A 16743-nucleotide genomic window follows, 5' to 3' on the forward strand; every position below is an offset into this window, starting at 1 on the left:
AGATAGGAAACTGCTCACAATACAAATTGTTAGATCACAATAAGAAATTGAGAACCCCGCATGAAAAACATATACGTATAGAGGCTCTCCACTGTGCGCGACCCGGATGCCCAGGTCAGGGCCTGGACCAAGGAGGTGAGGGAGCTCGCCTACGATGCCGAGGATGTCATGGATGAGTTCATGCACCGTGTTGATGCTGCCCATGGCGGCACTGCTAACCGTGACTCAAGCAGCATATAGGGTTGGCGAGATGAGTCACGCGGCTCGTGAGCACGGCATGGACACGATTTCGCCTCGCCAACGAGCTCAAGGGCCTCAAGGCCCGTGCCATCGAGGTAAGTGAACGGCGGCCGAGGTACAAGTACGGAGAGGACATATATATGGATTTCTGGGGATCACATGGCCACCGATCCTCGGATCAACATCCTCTACGCCGACGTGCCGGATCAGGTCGGCGTTGACGGCCCCATGAGTGATATTGTGGAGTGGTTGATGGGTGGAACAACCACTCTCAAGGTGCTCTCGATTGTCGGGTTTGGCGGCCTGGGCAAGACGACCCTCGCCATGGAGGTGTTCAGAAGGGTTGAGGCGCAGTTTGGCTGCCGCGCTTTCGCAGCCGTGTCGCAAAAGTTAGACATGAAGCTCTTAAAGGACTTGCTCTCACAGGTCGCACAAGGTGCTGATGGCATGGACACATGGGAGGAGGGCCGACTCATCCGCAAGCTGAGGGAGTGCTTACTAAATAAAAGGTATGAAAGGTTAAGTTATTTTTAGTAAAATGTACTGATGATTTTTAAACGTGTTCGGAGATAAAAGCACGGGTGGAAAACGCGGCTTTAGTCCCGGTTGGATAGGGTCATAGATTCCGAAAATCCAGTTTTTGAGATAAGGGGGTTCTTTAGTCCCGGAACCAACCGGGACTAAAGGAGCGGCCACGTAGGCGCAACATGCACCCCTTAGTCCCGATTGGTTTTACCAACCGAGACTAAAGGGGACGTGCATGCACATCTACATAGCGTATGCACGTACCCCTTTAGTACTTAAGACTTTTTTTCTAAATTCTTTTCCATATTAATATTGTATGTATGTCCACAATAATATATATATATACAATTCTTAGTATATTATACACATCAAACTAGTATTTATACAATTACTATATATACAATAATTTATCCTCTTCATTCTTAGGATCATCCCATCATGGTGTTGCTCGGTGCGGCTATTGAATGTCCGTCATAATAAAATTCTCCCGCGGGATTTATCACCTCGTCCACGAGGAATCCTATGAGACCTTCACATATTGCCAAAATCCTCTCCTTCTCCAAGAGTTTTTGTTGAATATTAAACATTTGTAATTGGAAATATGTGAATGTTACACGAACAATTAAATATAAGAAGCTAGAAAAAATTAATTATTAATAGTTTTATTTTACGTACATTTATATCATGCAACTACAGCACCTTATCATGCACAAAATTGTTCATGTGTTCACACCCGTAGTATCCACATAGATTATTGCCTTGTTCCTATCTCAAGCACTTTAGTGGAAAAAATAAGTTATAAAATATTCGTGTTATAGAATGTACAAAATGTGCAAACTTCATACATACCGGGAACTTTGTATTGAATGTAAGTTTTTGTTTAAATTCACCACGGTGAGTCTTAAGGAATCGTTTCCATGCACTGCATATTAAAATAATGAATGATACAGTGTTCGCCGAAAATTAAGGAAACAAACTTTTGCATAGAGATAAAGATCCAGAATTATTACGAGTTTAGCATGTCTTGAATGTCTTGGTACTCCGCCAGTGGTTTCCTCAATGAATCGAACACAATAACGTGGCTTTTATCAATCATAATTATTAGGAGAATCCAGTAGAAACTACATACATAAATATTCATATTAGAGCTAACTAACATTAATTAAGTAAGGTAAAAGAAAATAAAAATAGATGGTACCCTTACTTACTTAAAGTTGTATGTCACTAGTATGTATTCCTTCTAATTTTGTTTCTCCAAGAAATTATATAATGCCTCTAATGTTTTCTTTGGTTGATCCTGTATCTGCTTTTGGTTAACGAGCGATGGATCCATGAAGCCAACATTGAAGTACGATTCTCTGTGGAACCTCCAAATGAGCATCCTACATAAAATGGAAGATAAAGTTAGTAGGACGATGCACAAAAAAAATGATCTAAGCTAAAATTTACATATTGATAAACAAATATTTACAGAACCCAGGTGCTGATGAGAGAGATGTCAAGGGCATCTTGATGGTACACTTCATATATATCCTTGAATTCCATCCACAGGAGTTTCTCACCTTCGTCGAAAAAATCAACCGGTTTAACCCGGAGAGCGAACATGAGCCTATCATTGGCAGACTGCTCCATATACCCGTACATCTTCGTGGAGAGCTTCCATACCAATTTAGGCCTTACTAGAGGCTTGCCTACCTCAAAGGGCCATTTAGGTACAATTGGTTCTGGAGCTGGCAATTCAAGTTGCCCTAGAATTTCAGCAAGCGACATACCTATATCTTGCATAAATCCAATGACTTGGATTTATTGTTCTAAGGGCATTGCTGCTATAGTTTGAGCGTCTTTATCTGATTGGTCCCCAAGCTCGGGGACAGTATGATCGGAAGATGATGCTCCTTGTCATTTTTTCTTCTGATCAGACTTAACTAACGAACGCTCGTAGTTCAATGGTACAGTCCTCCTTACTTCTTTTGACATGCTAATAAAAAATTTTAATTTCACTGGATCTACTGGTTTTGGCTCTATCTCCTTTGCTTTTCTTTGTTCAGCACATGATTTGAAGAACTCCCTCATCGTTGCTTGCGATACCTCCCGCAATTCCTCAGTAGTCATATCGTTTGGTAGCTTCTAAATGGGTTTAGACTTCTTTGTTTTCTTAACAGGTTGTTTCGCCTTTGGCTACCTTGGCTTGGAAGGCGGTGGTCACGGCATCTTCAGAGGTGCTGCAGGTTCCTTGCTCGCTGCGGGTCTTAGTCCCGGCGATGGTGATCGGGGAGGGGTGTTGTGGCCATCATTGCTCGCACCACTAGGATTCGATGGAGATGGAGACGGTGATCGAGCAGGATGCGACGGTCCTGGTGGTGATGACGGTCCTGGAGGTGCATGTGCTGGAGATGACGGTCTTGAGTTTTGAGGAGATGGTTGCTGCGTGGGATCTATAGGGAGCAATGATGCCTCCTTGCTGTGGATGATGATGTAGCGTTTGCGCCATAGAATGATCCCTTGAAGTGCATCTCCTAGTGTCCTTTCCCTATCACCTCCCAGGAAGTCGAGCTCTAGGCCTTTATATTAACTATCACAAATCTTCTCTAGACCAACGCTGGAGTAGCTAGGTGGAATCTCTGTGCCATGGCTTCTCTACCCTGGTAGGATTGGTAAAGCACTCCAGTATGCCACTTGTACATAAAAGAGAAATAAAGAAGTTATTAAACTCCTGAGGTATGGATCAATTGAGAAGATTACATAAATTATATATATGTATACCTTAATAGTGATGTTGCCGAATGGTCTATACAACTCACATGAGGTGCGCTGAGTGATGTCATCCACAGGGTACCGTTGGTTGTCCTGCGCAACCACGGGTAATCTTGGCATGTTCTCATCGGGGACCCCTGTGGAAGCACAGCTGCTTCGGTGTTGAGAAGGGCTGATGACGTTGGGATCCAGTAGTGCTCCAGATTGGGCCATCTAAGTAACTGCTAGGGCCACTCGACGATTAATTTTTTCCTGCATTCTTACTTCTTATGAATGCACTTTAGCTTCTAACATGCGCCGCCAGCTCTCCTCTTGCTATTCCTTTGTTCGCTTGTGGCTTCTGTACGTGTCGATGTCCCTACGAAAAGCGAACTTCCACAGAATGACCTTGTAACCTCAGCAACAACCTGGGTGTTCAGGATTCCCGAGCGCCAAAGTGAGCTCATCGTTCTCTCTATCGACCTTCAACTTTCCCGCTTTAGCATCTTCAATGTTTTGGATAAGCCTTTCGGCCTTTAGACGTATTGTTTCATTGAACATAAGTGTCCCATCCTCTTGGCTCAGGTTGCCTCCATGAGCGTAATACCAATTCTTTGATCGATCGGGCCAGTCAATAGTCGCTGGTATGATACCTCGATCAAATAGGTCTTGTTCCATCTTTTTCCATTTGGGAATTGCATTCATGTAATCACCTCGCCCTAAACGATGATGGTACTCCTTGCTAGCATTGGCAACGTTAATGCGAACCTTATTCGTACTACCTTTCCTCATCTTGTATTCCACAAATGAGTTCCAGTGGTCCCTTAACTTTGGCCACTCATTGAAATCTGAAGTTCGGCCCTTCTTGATAAAGTTGGCATCCAGATTCTTCTTGAAAGTCTGGAATTGGGTTGCCATGTTCTTCAGCGTCCACTTTTTCACATCTTTTTCTTCGACACCTTCAGGAAGTGTGAAGTGTTTCTTGACATCTGCCCACAACATATCCTTTTATGTCTGCGGGAGCACGTATGGATCATCTTGTTTACCCTTCCATTCTCTAATGCTGATGGGCACGTTGTCCCATACAATAGCCCTGCACTGACTCACGAACTTTCTAGCCACATGTTTGGGAGCAATTGGCTTGCCCTCTTCTGTCATTTCCGTGATGTGAAACCTTTCCTCCAATATCTTTGTATGACCTCGCGGCTTATTTTGCTTCGTCGATCCAGAGGGCTAACAGTTCAAGATTTGTTAATTAGTACATAGTAATAATGAATATGAAATTATAGATGGGGTAAAACATGAAAATAATATATACCTCGCCGGAACCTTTCGTCATGACAAGGTTTTGTTCCGCATTGTCATCAATGTAGTGCTCGGGCTCATCATTGCTATCACTGAACATGTTAAGGAACATATCCACATGGCTACCCTCATCCTCGGTGTACGTTATTGGAATGTTGGAGCCACTACCACCAGCAATAATCTACTCCATTATATACCTTCCATCCTCTTCATCTCCCATCTCAACTAATTTAAACACACATGAAATCATAGATACATTAAATTAAAAATTGTATCATAAAATTGTATCGTAGACTTTGATGTAGCATCAATGAATCATTCAGCATCAAAGTTTGATTTTGTTGATTTCATGAAACCAAAACTTCAATATTCTAATGTTTGAATGAAGTAGTGCATAAAACTATCAAAGCATAATAAAAAACATATTCAAATTTTGGTCGTGCTGTTATGCATGAATATTTGGATGAGCATACAAAAACATTTGTGCCATTTTGTCTAGCATTATTCTAGTCTTCTACATTTTACACAAAGTGTAGCAAGATATGTTAATTGTGATAATGACTTTTTTGGGGCTATGTAAATTTCTTAAAAGCCAGTTATATGTGTTGTTGTATGGATTATAGAATTATATATTTTAGCACCTGCTGTCAAGTTATATTTGTTTGACTTTAACGTATGTTGATTTTTTTAACTTAACGTCCACATTTCGATTCATCCATATATATGGGCAAAAATTACAAGATAATCCTAAAAATTTTGCATTAGTAAATTATATATTATTAGGAAAATCGTTACTGAAAACTAACAAGTCATATAGTTAAATCTAGAAATGCAAGCATATCATATTATAAGGGAAATTGCATCTTTTATTAATAGGAATATCGGGTAAATGGATTTGGAAATTACTTGAAGCTAAGTTTATTGCGGTTAAATATTTGAAGCATAACTCTAAGTTTAATTACTCCATATTAATAGGAATATCAAATGATAAGTTTATTACTTGAACTAAGTAAATAAAAACAGTAATAAACAATTAATCTATTTGAAGCTAATTAAATAAAAATAGTAATACACAATTATAATTAAATAAAAATAGTAATACACAATTATAATTAAATAAAAATAGTAAAACAAAGGGGCTTTGCTAACGCAAGGGCCCCGGTTCAGGGGTGAGGTGTGGAGGGCGCGCGCCGGCACGTACCGGCCGGCGCGGCTGGCGCGTGGATCAGCGGCGGGAGTGGTGCTTGGACAGTGGGGGAGGCGCATGGAATGATGGGTCAGGGCAGGCGACAGGGCAGGCTGACGACGACACGTGGCAAGGGCAGGCGGACGACAGGGGTCTCGGATGGCGCTGGGGCGGGGCGCGGGCGACGGCAAGGCGCGCATATCATCGACGGGGGGTGCTCGGACGGGAGCGGGAGACGAGCGGGTGGCGGATCTAGAGAGCGTGGGAGACGAGGCTAGGGAGAAGGGCCACATGTCTTAACCCTCCCCTAGTCCTGGGTTAACTTTGCAACCAGGACTAAAGGGTTTTAGGGGGGGTTTCATTTCCCGCTTGTTTTCCAATTAAAATTTACGTATGTTTTAAGTTGTTTTCATTAGTTTTGTTAAAGAAAAAATACTAAACTTTATATATTTTGAACATGTAAAAATATATTAAATTAGCAAGTATATTTAAAATAAGTTTGAATTAGTCATTAATTCTATACTAGTTGATTAAGTTTCTCAAATAATTATTTTAATGCATCACTATCATCAACAAACTCTTCAATTAAATAATTTCAACGCGTCAAAAATGCAATTGATGTATGTGGTTAAGTTAATATTATTTATATTGATCGAATAAATTTTCACCATAGAGCATTACAATATAATTCAAAGGTTCTGATTGCCATAGAGCATTACATAAAGGTGAAGCATATTTAGTGTATTATAATCTAATGTTAAAAAACTTCTCCTTGACGAAAATTCCTTGGTCACAATCACGGTGTAAGTACGGAGCCTCTTCCTTGGCTAGCATGATTCTTGGGTCAACTTCGACAGCGACTGGAGTCAATAAAATAGACACAAAACTCAATGACCTCCTCTGTTCTAAATCCCTTGGCAGTTCTTCCTTCTGGACGGGCACGATTAAGAACATAGTTTTTTAGACTAACATGAACCTCTCAAAAGGCCACATATTGTGCAAGAATACTAGATTGAGAATAGTAATCTCTTTGAATAGGTGAACCAGGAGGTGCGTTATAATATTGAAGAAGGATGGTGGAAATACCAACTCAAAGCTGACAAGAAATTATACCACATCGTTCTGTAATTTTACAAGCTTGGTTGGATCGATTGCCTTCTGCGAAATCGCATTGAGAAACACGCTATGAGCGCCAATCGTACATTCTCTAGTAGAATACCCCTCAGTGCAACCGGAAGCAACTGGGTCAACAACATGTGGTAGTCATGGGCCTTGAGATTTGTGAAATTCTTTTATTTCATATTTGTTGTTCCCTTTATATTCGAGAAGTACCCACATGGAACCTTGATAATATTCATGCATTCAAACATGCTATCCTTCTCTTCCTTGCTGAGAGTGTAATTGGCAGGATGTAAGTAGTGTTGTCCGTTATCTCTCTTTTTCGGATGTAGGTCATCTCGTTGCTTCATATGTTTTAGGTCCTATCGTGTTTCCAATGTATATTTTGAGTTACCATAACAACCCATGAAGCCTAGCACGTTCACGCAAAGATTCTTCATCAGGTGCATCATGTCTATTGTGTTGCGGACCTCTAGGATTTCCCAATAAGGTAGCTTCCAAAATATAGATTTCTTCTTCCACATGGGTGCATGTCCATTAGTGTTGTTCGGAACAGGTTTGCTAGCAAGACCCTTTCCAAAGACTACCCTTACATTCTTTATCATCTCAAATACACGCTTTCCATTATGGTGTGCAGGTTTTTTTACGATGGCCTGGCACCCCTTTGAAATGCATCCCTTTCTTTCTTAACGGGTGGTTAGCAGGAAGAAAGCGATGATGGCTCATAAACACGACCTTCCTACAATGTTTCAAATACATGTTGTCTGTGTCGTCTAAACAGTGGGTGCAGGCCCGATATCCCTTGTTTGTTTATCCTGAAAGGTTACTTAGCGCAGGCCAATCATTGATGGTTACGAACAACAATGCTTGTAGGTCAAAGCTCTCTTGTTTATGTTCATTCTACACATGTAGACCTTCTTCCTTCCAGAGCAGTAAAAGTTTATCAACCAACGGTCTTAGCTACACGTCAATGTCACTGCCGGGTTGTTTTGGGTCTTGGATAAGCACCGGCATCAAAATGAACTTCCGCTTCATGCACAACTAAGGAGGAAGGTTGAACATACATAGGGTCACAACCAAGTACTATGAGCACTACTCAACTCACCGAATGGATTGAATCCATCAGTACTTAAACCAATCCTTATGTTCCTTGCATCACTTTCAAAGTCCGAGAATGCTCTATCAATTGATATCCACCGGGCCTCATCCGCGGGGTGTCCCAACATCTCATCTTGCTTATGTTTTTCTTTGTGTCATCGCATCAACTTAGCATTCACCTTGTTTCTGAACAAACGCTTCAAACGTAGTATTATAGGGAAATACCATATCACCTTCGCGGGAACTCTTTTCTTGTGAGGCTGCCCCTCGACATCACCAGGATCATCTCACCTGATCTTATACCACAGCGCTCCGCACACAGGACAAGCATCCAATCTCTCGTATTTTCACCATGATAGAGGATACAGTCATTAGGGCATACGTGTATCTTCTAAACCTCCAATCTCAGAGGGCAAACAACCTATTTAGCTTCATATGTTCTGAACGGCAATTCATTATTCTTGGGAAGAATGTTCTTTACAATTTTCAATATCCCCTGAAATGCCTTATTGGACACACCATTTTTTGCCTTCCATGGCAGCATTTCTAGTGTGGTACTAATTTTTTAATGCCCCTGCTTGCAATCTGGGTACAACAATTTTTTGTGATCATCTATCATGCACTGCAACTTTTCTGATTTCTTCTCAGTTTTGCAATCTCTGTGTGCATCCCGTAGCACCTGACCAAGATCATCAATAGGGCCGTCTTCTGCAAACTCATCTTCATCAGCCTCGTCCATTGTAGTATCTGCAAAAGATTGGCCTGCAGCCCAGTCCGGAATGTTGTTATCATCCTCCTCTTCTTCATCGTCTTCCATTATAACCCCTCTTTCGCCGTGCTTGGTCTAAACCAAATAGTTAGGCATGAAACCGTATCTAAACAAGTGTCTATGAAGCCCAAGCAGAGTAGTCATTTTTGTTATTGCATCAGAAACATGGACAACATATGAATCCGTTCTCTAGCTTGTTGACTTTGGCCACTTCGAGAAAATAATGCAAGCAATCAACAAACTCTTTGGTCTGTCTGTCCGCATTATACATCCATTGCCGGTCCATCTGCATCATATTACGTGAGAAATGGACATAGGTCTTCGTATTAGATAAAGAACTTGATCAATATTCCTAATTTACACCATTCAACCTTCATAAAGATAAAAACAATTCAATTCACATGAAAATTACACCATTCAACATTCATAACATTCACTAAAGATACATATAAAGATTACACTCATAACAAGACAATATAGATAAATATACAGTAAAGATTACATACGTTTTATAGTGAAGTTCACGTAGTCAATTATCCTAAAATAATGATACAACATAGCAGAATGTTCACCCTTCAAATCATTTATGCACTTAACTCAATCTTCTCTAAAGTCTATCGAGAGTCACCTCGGCTCCTCTAGTACCAGAAAATAATGGTACAACAGCAGATCTTCAAATCCACATACTCAGGCTGAATATCATAAAGGAATCTTGAAATAATTGTCTAAACGTCTTTTGGAGCAAGTGTCACATTCTCATAATAGAAGTATGGTGGCACACACAATAGCCCATCTAGGCAAAAGATCGGTTCACTGAGTATGCCAATGGTGGCAAGCCAAAACTAACCAAAAGCCGCTAGGTCAAGGTTAGTGAATAGATCTTTGCCTAAGAAAGATATTAGGCTAGCATACTTCTATTATGAGAATTAGGCTCCAAACGGTATTTGGAATACTATTTCAAGATTTTTTTTATGATATTCAGCTCGAGTTTGTGGATTCGAAACTCTTTTGTTCTACCATTATTTTCTGATACTGGAGGAACGGAGGTGACTCTCCATAGACTTCGTAGAAGATTGAGTTATGTGCAGAGAATAGTGTAAGCACATTTATGCCATGTGCAGACACTGTTCTCTGGGATTGTAGAAGCGGAGGTGGTACATCCATTGCCAATCCATCTACATCATATTATGTGGAAAATGAACGTAGAGCTTTGTATTACATAAAGAACTTGATCAATATTAGCTAGAGGAAAAAAATAAAGTAAGTGATTTTATAATATTTAGTCCTTACAATAAACATGAGATAAATAAATTATAAGTCAAAGAAATATAATTATTGTTAAATTACAGTGACATGAAAAATTGTAGCAATGACCAAATTCTATTTCTTACGCCTACAATTTATTTACCTTAATTTTATTGCAATGACTAAATTTTCAAAACACATTTACTCTATTTTTTGCCCCTACCTAATATTGATCAAGTTCTTTTAACTGATACGAATCATATATAACAAGCAAGCTATTCATCGGATTCTAGCTCAAAAACATATATAAATAAAAATCCTCTCCATTCTCCTTCATTCTAAAAAACTCATTTTTCTCTATCTCTAAAGCATAAAACAAAGAATAATAACAATAAATGAAGGAAGGATGAAGTAGCTAAGCTTTACAACACTTTGGATGAGTGAAATCCCCACGGAAATGAGAAAAAAAATCTGGTAACACCTCCCCTAAGGTTGCTTGCTCGCCATGGAGAGGAGGAGGAAGAAGCTCTCGTTCTCTAGTGGAATGGCTCTGGCTTGGGGAGGAAGAAGAGCTCTCGGTCTGGTGATTTTATAGGGGATGAGATTTTGTCCCGGTTGGAAATTCCAACCGGGACAAAAGACTCTCCCTTTTATCCCGGTTGGTAATTCCAACCGTGACTAAACCTTTTGTTCCGGTTGGAATTACCAACCGGGACAAAATAGGGATCTTTTGTCCTGGTTGGAATTTCCAACCTGGACAAAAAGGGGGCGTCGGTACGATATTTCTAGCCGTTACAACCGGGACTAAAGCCCCCCTTTAGTCCCGGTTGGTCTTTATACAACCGGGATTAAAGCCCCCCGCCCCCCGGGAGGGTCTTCGCTGGCACATTTTTGACCTCGGACTAAAGGCACTTTAGTTCCGGGTCCAAAGTCAACTGGGACAAAAGCATCTGGATGGAAGGTCAGTTCTCTACCAGTGAAGTATCATCTATGTCCCCCGTACTATGACATCAATAGAGAGGCTGGGGCCTCAGTGAATCACTTAATAAGTTTAGGCACCCAGATCCATAAATTAATATTTTAAAAGCTTGGTGACACTCGATTAAGTTTAGAAACTGATAGTACATTTTACCTTTTTTATTAAGTGGAGTACATTCATTTTCTATCAATTTAAACTTTTATGTTACATAGCTAGTACAAACTCCGACCTGGCGTCAAGAAAAAGAATAGTTGCAGCTCATTTCAAGTCCTCGTCAAAGTCTCATGGCACCTTGATGTAACGTGACTTTTGAGTTAATTGGTCTGAGCGTCAACAAAACACTACATACCTTAGCCCCTAAACGAGTAGGGCTAAATGCAAATCTGGGTGCCTGGGAATTGAAATTTTGAACATGTGACCATGACCTTGTGATTAAAGGTACCATAATAATTCTTCAATCGAAAAATTTGATAACAAAGATAAAACTATAAAAGTTATCTGATTATTCTAGAGAACATCTGAGAACCCTTTTATAGCCAATATTTCTTATACGCTTGAATTATGAGAAAACTTAGCAAAGCACCATATCATGTTCTTTTTTAATATCCCAACATTTACATATCTTACCAATTAAGTAATTCTAGCTAACGATATTATCACTGCCAGTTTTATTTATATCATATTTAGTACCTCGTATACTATGCCGATATCTTACTTTTGTTTTTTTAAAATATGAATTAATTATGCAAAAAATATATTTTGCATTTGTTAATTGTAAAATGCTATGAAGTATGGTAGCTCCCGCAACAGTTCTTTACTCTTATATATAACTTTTCTGTGAATGTTCCTAGAAGTCGCGAAAATCACAATTTAAAACCTTGGCAAATATTGGGATCGTAGAACAAATATAATTGTATTTTCATAGCTTACAAATATGGGTTATTCATCTATTGAAACAAACTTAATGTGGAAGAATAGGAATGTTAGCAATGTATAGGAATGAGTGAGTATGAATGCTTTGCATTCATATTGATGTTAATCAGTATTGAACATTAATCCCCTTGGTTATTCGAAAGATATGCTCAGCCTCAATTTGTAAGTCACAATAAATGTGTTGAGTAAAGAAATAGCCCAAATTGGTTTACTTATTGTGTTATGGTAATTCACTGCTCAAAGAAAGCATATTCATCATCTGTTAATTAAATCTGGCTCGATATTTCATACAGGTACCTCATTATAATAGACGATGTTTGGAGCAAATCAGCATGGGAAAAAGTTAGATGTGCTTTACCTCAGAATAACCACAGCAGCAGGATCCTAACAACAACACGAATTGAGTCGGTAGCAAAGTCTTGTTGCTCTGACCCTGATGATCCTATATACAGAATCGAACCACTTAATGAATCAGATTCAAAGGTCCTATTTTTCAAGAGAATATTTGGCGACAAGGAAGGTTGCCCTCCCCAACTTAAGGAAGTTTCCAATCAGATCATGAAGAAATGTTGTGGCTCACCATTGGCTACAATCAGCATTGCTAGCTTGTTAGCTAGCAAGCCCGTCATGTTGAAGGAGCAGCGGGAGAAATTGCTGATCTCTATAGGTTCTGCATTAGAAAAGAATCCTGATCTAGAGGGCATGAAGCAAATACTTTCCCTCAGCTATTATGACCTTCCCTACCACCTCAAAATATGTTTTCTGTACCTCAGTTTTTTTCCTGAGGACTTCAAGATTGAAAGGGACAGTCTGATTCAGCAATGGATACCTGAAGGATTCGTTGGCATAGAAAGAGGTCTAAGTGTAGAGGAAGTTGCAGAAGGCTACTTCAACGAACTCATCAATAGAAGCATGGTCCAACCAATGGATATAAACTGTGATGGTAGGGCTCATGCTTGCAGGGTTCATGATGTGATGCTTGAGCTTATACTATCAAAGGCGATCGAAGAGAATTTTGTTACTTGATTGGTGGTCATTCGGTTCCAACCTCATTTGTACAAGGCAATGTTCACCGATTATCTATCCAGTGTGACTCAGCAATGTCCAAACTACAAGGGGAAATGAACTTAATTCATGTTAGAACACTAACCTCATTTGTACAGGTCACTCTTGTACCCTCTTTGTCTGAGTTTACAGTCCTGCGAGTGTTAAATCTCGAGGGCTGTCAAGGATTCAGTGAAAATCACCTGAAAGATATCAACAGTTTGTTTCATTTGAAGTATTTGAGCCTCCGTAGAACATGGATTTCAAACCTTCCACCACAAATAGGAGACCTGCAAACTTTGGAAACATTAGACATAAGAGAGACAAATATAGAAGAGTAACCTGGAACAATCACTGGGCTTGTCCAACTGAAGTATATACTCAGTGGTGGCCATACATGGGGAAAAATAAAGCTACCTGATGGTATAGAAAGCATGACATCCCTAAAAGCCCTATTAGGTTTCGACATTTGTCGCAGTTCGGCAAGTGCAGTACAAGAACTTGGTAATCTTAAAAGTTTGATGGAGCTGGCAATCAACTGGACAGATTTTACTACTGGAAATGTGAAGCACCAAGAGGCTATGATGGGAATCCTGGGAAAACTGGGCACAAGCAACCTTCAATCACTTGCAGTCTGCAGTCGCAACTTCGGTTCCCTTGAGTTCCTGGATTCTTGGTCCTCTCCACCCAATCACCTTCAGAAGTTCCGATTATCAGCGTATTACTTCCTCCCAAGAGTACCAAGGTGGATGGCATCACTCTGCAACCTCATTGATTTAAACATTAACATTGCAGAACAGATGAAGACATACTAATACTCAGAGAGTTGCCTTCCCTACTTCGTCTTGACTTATGGTTGAAATCACCTCAGAAGGATGATAGGATTGTTGTTCATGGAGTAGGATTCCCATACTTGAAAGAGCTCTTCTTCAGTTGTGAAGAAACTTGCTTGATATTTGAACCTGCAGCTTTGCCAAAGCTCGAGAGGCTACACACAACAGTCCATGCAATCAGAGCAAAACCATACTGTCACCACTTTGGCCTCGAGCACATTAAATCTCTGAAGCAAATCAACATCCAAGTTTTCTGTTATGGCATCAGTGCGTCTGATATCAAGTATGTTGAACTTGCAATTTCTACTGCTGTGAAGTACCATGAATATCGAAAAGCATGGCATGAATTCGAACTTAGAGGAAACGAAAAAGAGAGAACATTCAGAAGAAAAGAATGTGGAAGCTCATGCAAGCAAAGAGGACATCAATCATACAAACAACAAGAGAAGGAAACTACAGATTGAAGAACATCATTCATCAAGTGCGCAATGATTTCTCAGCAACTGTAAATTTCAATGAAAAATATATACAACTAAGGCAGGCTGATATATTAACACTAGGACTCTGTTTCATTAAAAGCACGTCAAGTTATAGTCTGAAATTAGCGAACTGAGGATAACAACCGGAAGAATAACAAAGAGCAACTCATTCATTTATGAATGATGACAACAGTTACCAAACAGATAAGCACACATCTGTCTTCTTCACAGAAATGAACTGTAACGGAGCCCAGATTACAAATAGCATGAACACAATCACACAGCCAAAATATTGGAACCTACAGGTCGCAGCCGACAGCTATGTACAAGGACATCAATCACATCTTTCACAATTAAGTTTTGACAGCCAAATCCTTAATCACTACCAATTTTCTTTAACAATCTTTGCTTTTTCAAATATGAACTTCCCTTCCTTGTATCTCTGCGACTCCTCATAAGCTCTCTCGTATTTCCATCCCAATACTCCGCGGCAATCACGGCAGTAGATATCAGCAACCGTGTGAAGGCCAGTCATGAGTTGCCTATCCTCCTTAGTCCCCACAGATATGTTCATAGCATGAGAAAACAGAAATGCACGGCCATTCCTTCCCTAGAACAGTCAGAAGAGCAAGGGAGAGACAGTATCATCCTCCAAGCACAAACAAAAAAATACAAGCTATATTCAACTATAACCTGTTCTTCAGTTAAATGAATTCCAACTGCTTTCTCTACAAACACAGACTGATGTCAACACACATTATTCATTGTATGTCAAATCTAGCAGCCCAATCTTTGCTAAATGCTAACAGGTCACCTAACTGAAACTTGGACAAAAACTTTGATTAACAGATTGCCTTCACCGTGATAGAAATGACAGAAACTTGGATTAACTGAAACCCTGCAACACAAATCTCTGCACTTATTACTCTACAGAGAGATGAATTTGGGTGCCCCTAGGAATGCAGCAACCAAAGAAACTCTGTTCAAACTGTAAATTTGGGTGTTCCTAGGATTAATGCAGCAAATACAGAGGCTTTTACTGATGAGCTTCTTCAGTTCTACTGCAGCCAAACTACTAGTGTTCTCATGAATTCACTAATTAAAGGAACTATTTACTCCTTGACAGATGACAATTATAGGATGCCATAAACAATCAGCCCAACACTGCTGTTACTGAAGAACTAGGCCCGAATCTGAAATCCCCAACAACTCCCCTCTCGTTTCACCTGAAAGGCCTTGGAAATGATGTCGTCGTGGAGGCAGACGTGGTTCCGGCAATGGCAGCAGCTGTACACCCGCGGCCCCACCAGCTCCGCCATCGGCGCTCCTCCCTTCCCCTCCCCTGCAACCAATCTACAAATTCAGGAATCAATCACCGCTGCCACATCACGAATCTAGAACAACAAAAGGGTGCCATTTCCCCCCAAAACAGGAGATGGAAGCCCAAAAAACCGTGAATAAACGAAGGACAGAGCCGGGATTCGGCCTTTCGGGACGCACCTGCGATTGAATCGATGAGCGGGAAGTAGGGGAGAGATACAGATCAATCAATCTAGCTGGGCAGGCACAGGCAGGCAGGAAGGAAGAACAGCACGCAAACGACGGTGAGAGGGGCCACGAAGAAGTGGGGAGAAAGAGACGGCGAACAAAAGCAAACCCAGCACGAAAACAGGCGGCGCCGACGACTGGGAAATCCCCAACAGAAACGGCGGGATTTAACCAGATGGACGGAGCAGAGGTGATTTTGACAAGTCTGCCAAGAATCCAATGGAAGAATTGGCACGAGGCTGGCGCAATTAGGACGAGGATATTCTTGCCAGTGAACGGGGGGGATGGAAGTGATGATGATGACTGTCGAGAGTTTTTTGTTTAAGGGAAACTACGGCAACCCTTGGGTTGCCTGAACTTTATTGATTTTGGTTAAACAGATTTACAAGCATGGAAGGCCATGCAACTCTTTCGAGACGAGAGAAAAGAAGAGAGGTAGACCAAATTACATAGTGTCAGGCTCGGCTTTAAAACAAAACTAAATGTTACACACACACACATATCACGTAAATAAATATAAATAATTACTTACAAATAGTAGGTCTAGCATCATCTTTAGAGGACTTCACACACCTTTCTCTTCTGAGTATCAGTTAGCAAGAGTGAGTACACTTATGGTTGGTACTTAGCAAGACCATAAGAAATGACCAGAATATTGATTTAAGGCCATCTTCAAGTTTATTAATCATGTGAGGGTCCAGGCCGCT

The 16743-nt window shown here is 40.5% G+C and overlaps 2 protein-coding genes across 3 annotated transcripts; one reads left to right on the top strand and one right to left on the bottom strand.

Moving 5' to 3' along the window:
• Positions 1-399: 399 nt before the first annotated feature.
• Positions 400-13158, top strand: LOC105914969 (disease resistance RPP13-like protein 4). The gene is made up of 2 exons (XM_022829521.1): positions 400-749; positions 12426-13158. The coding sequence occupies exons 1-2, from the start codon at positions 400-402 to the stop codon at positions 13156-13158; spliced, it is 1083 nt and encodes a 360-aa protein (XP_022685256.1).
• A 1478-nt stretch (positions 13159-14636) lies between these two features.
• LOC101786419 (protein yippee-like At4g27745) lies at positions 14637-16370 on the bottom strand. Of its 2 annotated transcripts, none has more exons than XM_004979400.3 (3): positions 15989-16370; positions 15715-15830; positions 14637-15098 (listed from the first exon to the last, which is right to left on the bottom strand). In XM_004979400.3, the coding sequence occupies exons 2-3, from the start codon at positions 15805-15807 to the stop codon at positions 14871-14873; spliced, it is 321 nt and encodes a 106-aa protein (XP_004979457.1). In that variant the 5' UTR covers positions 15808-15830; positions 15989-16370; the 3' UTR covers positions 14637-14870. The 2 variants fall into 2 exon arrangements, with proteins under 2 accessions (XP_004979457.1, XP_014661151.1); XM_014805665.2 differs by having other exon boundaries at positions 15715-15841; positions 15989-16368.
• Positions 16371-16743: the final 373 nt, after the last annotated feature.

The sequence above is a fragment of the Setaria italica genome, chromosome VIII (genome assembly GCF_000263155.2).
Source record: "Setaria italica strain Yugu1 chromosome VIII, Setaria_italica_v2.0, whole genome shotgun sequence".
Lineage (NCBI taxonomy): Eukaryota > Viridiplantae > Streptophyta > Magnoliopsida > Poales > Poaceae > Setaria > Setaria italica.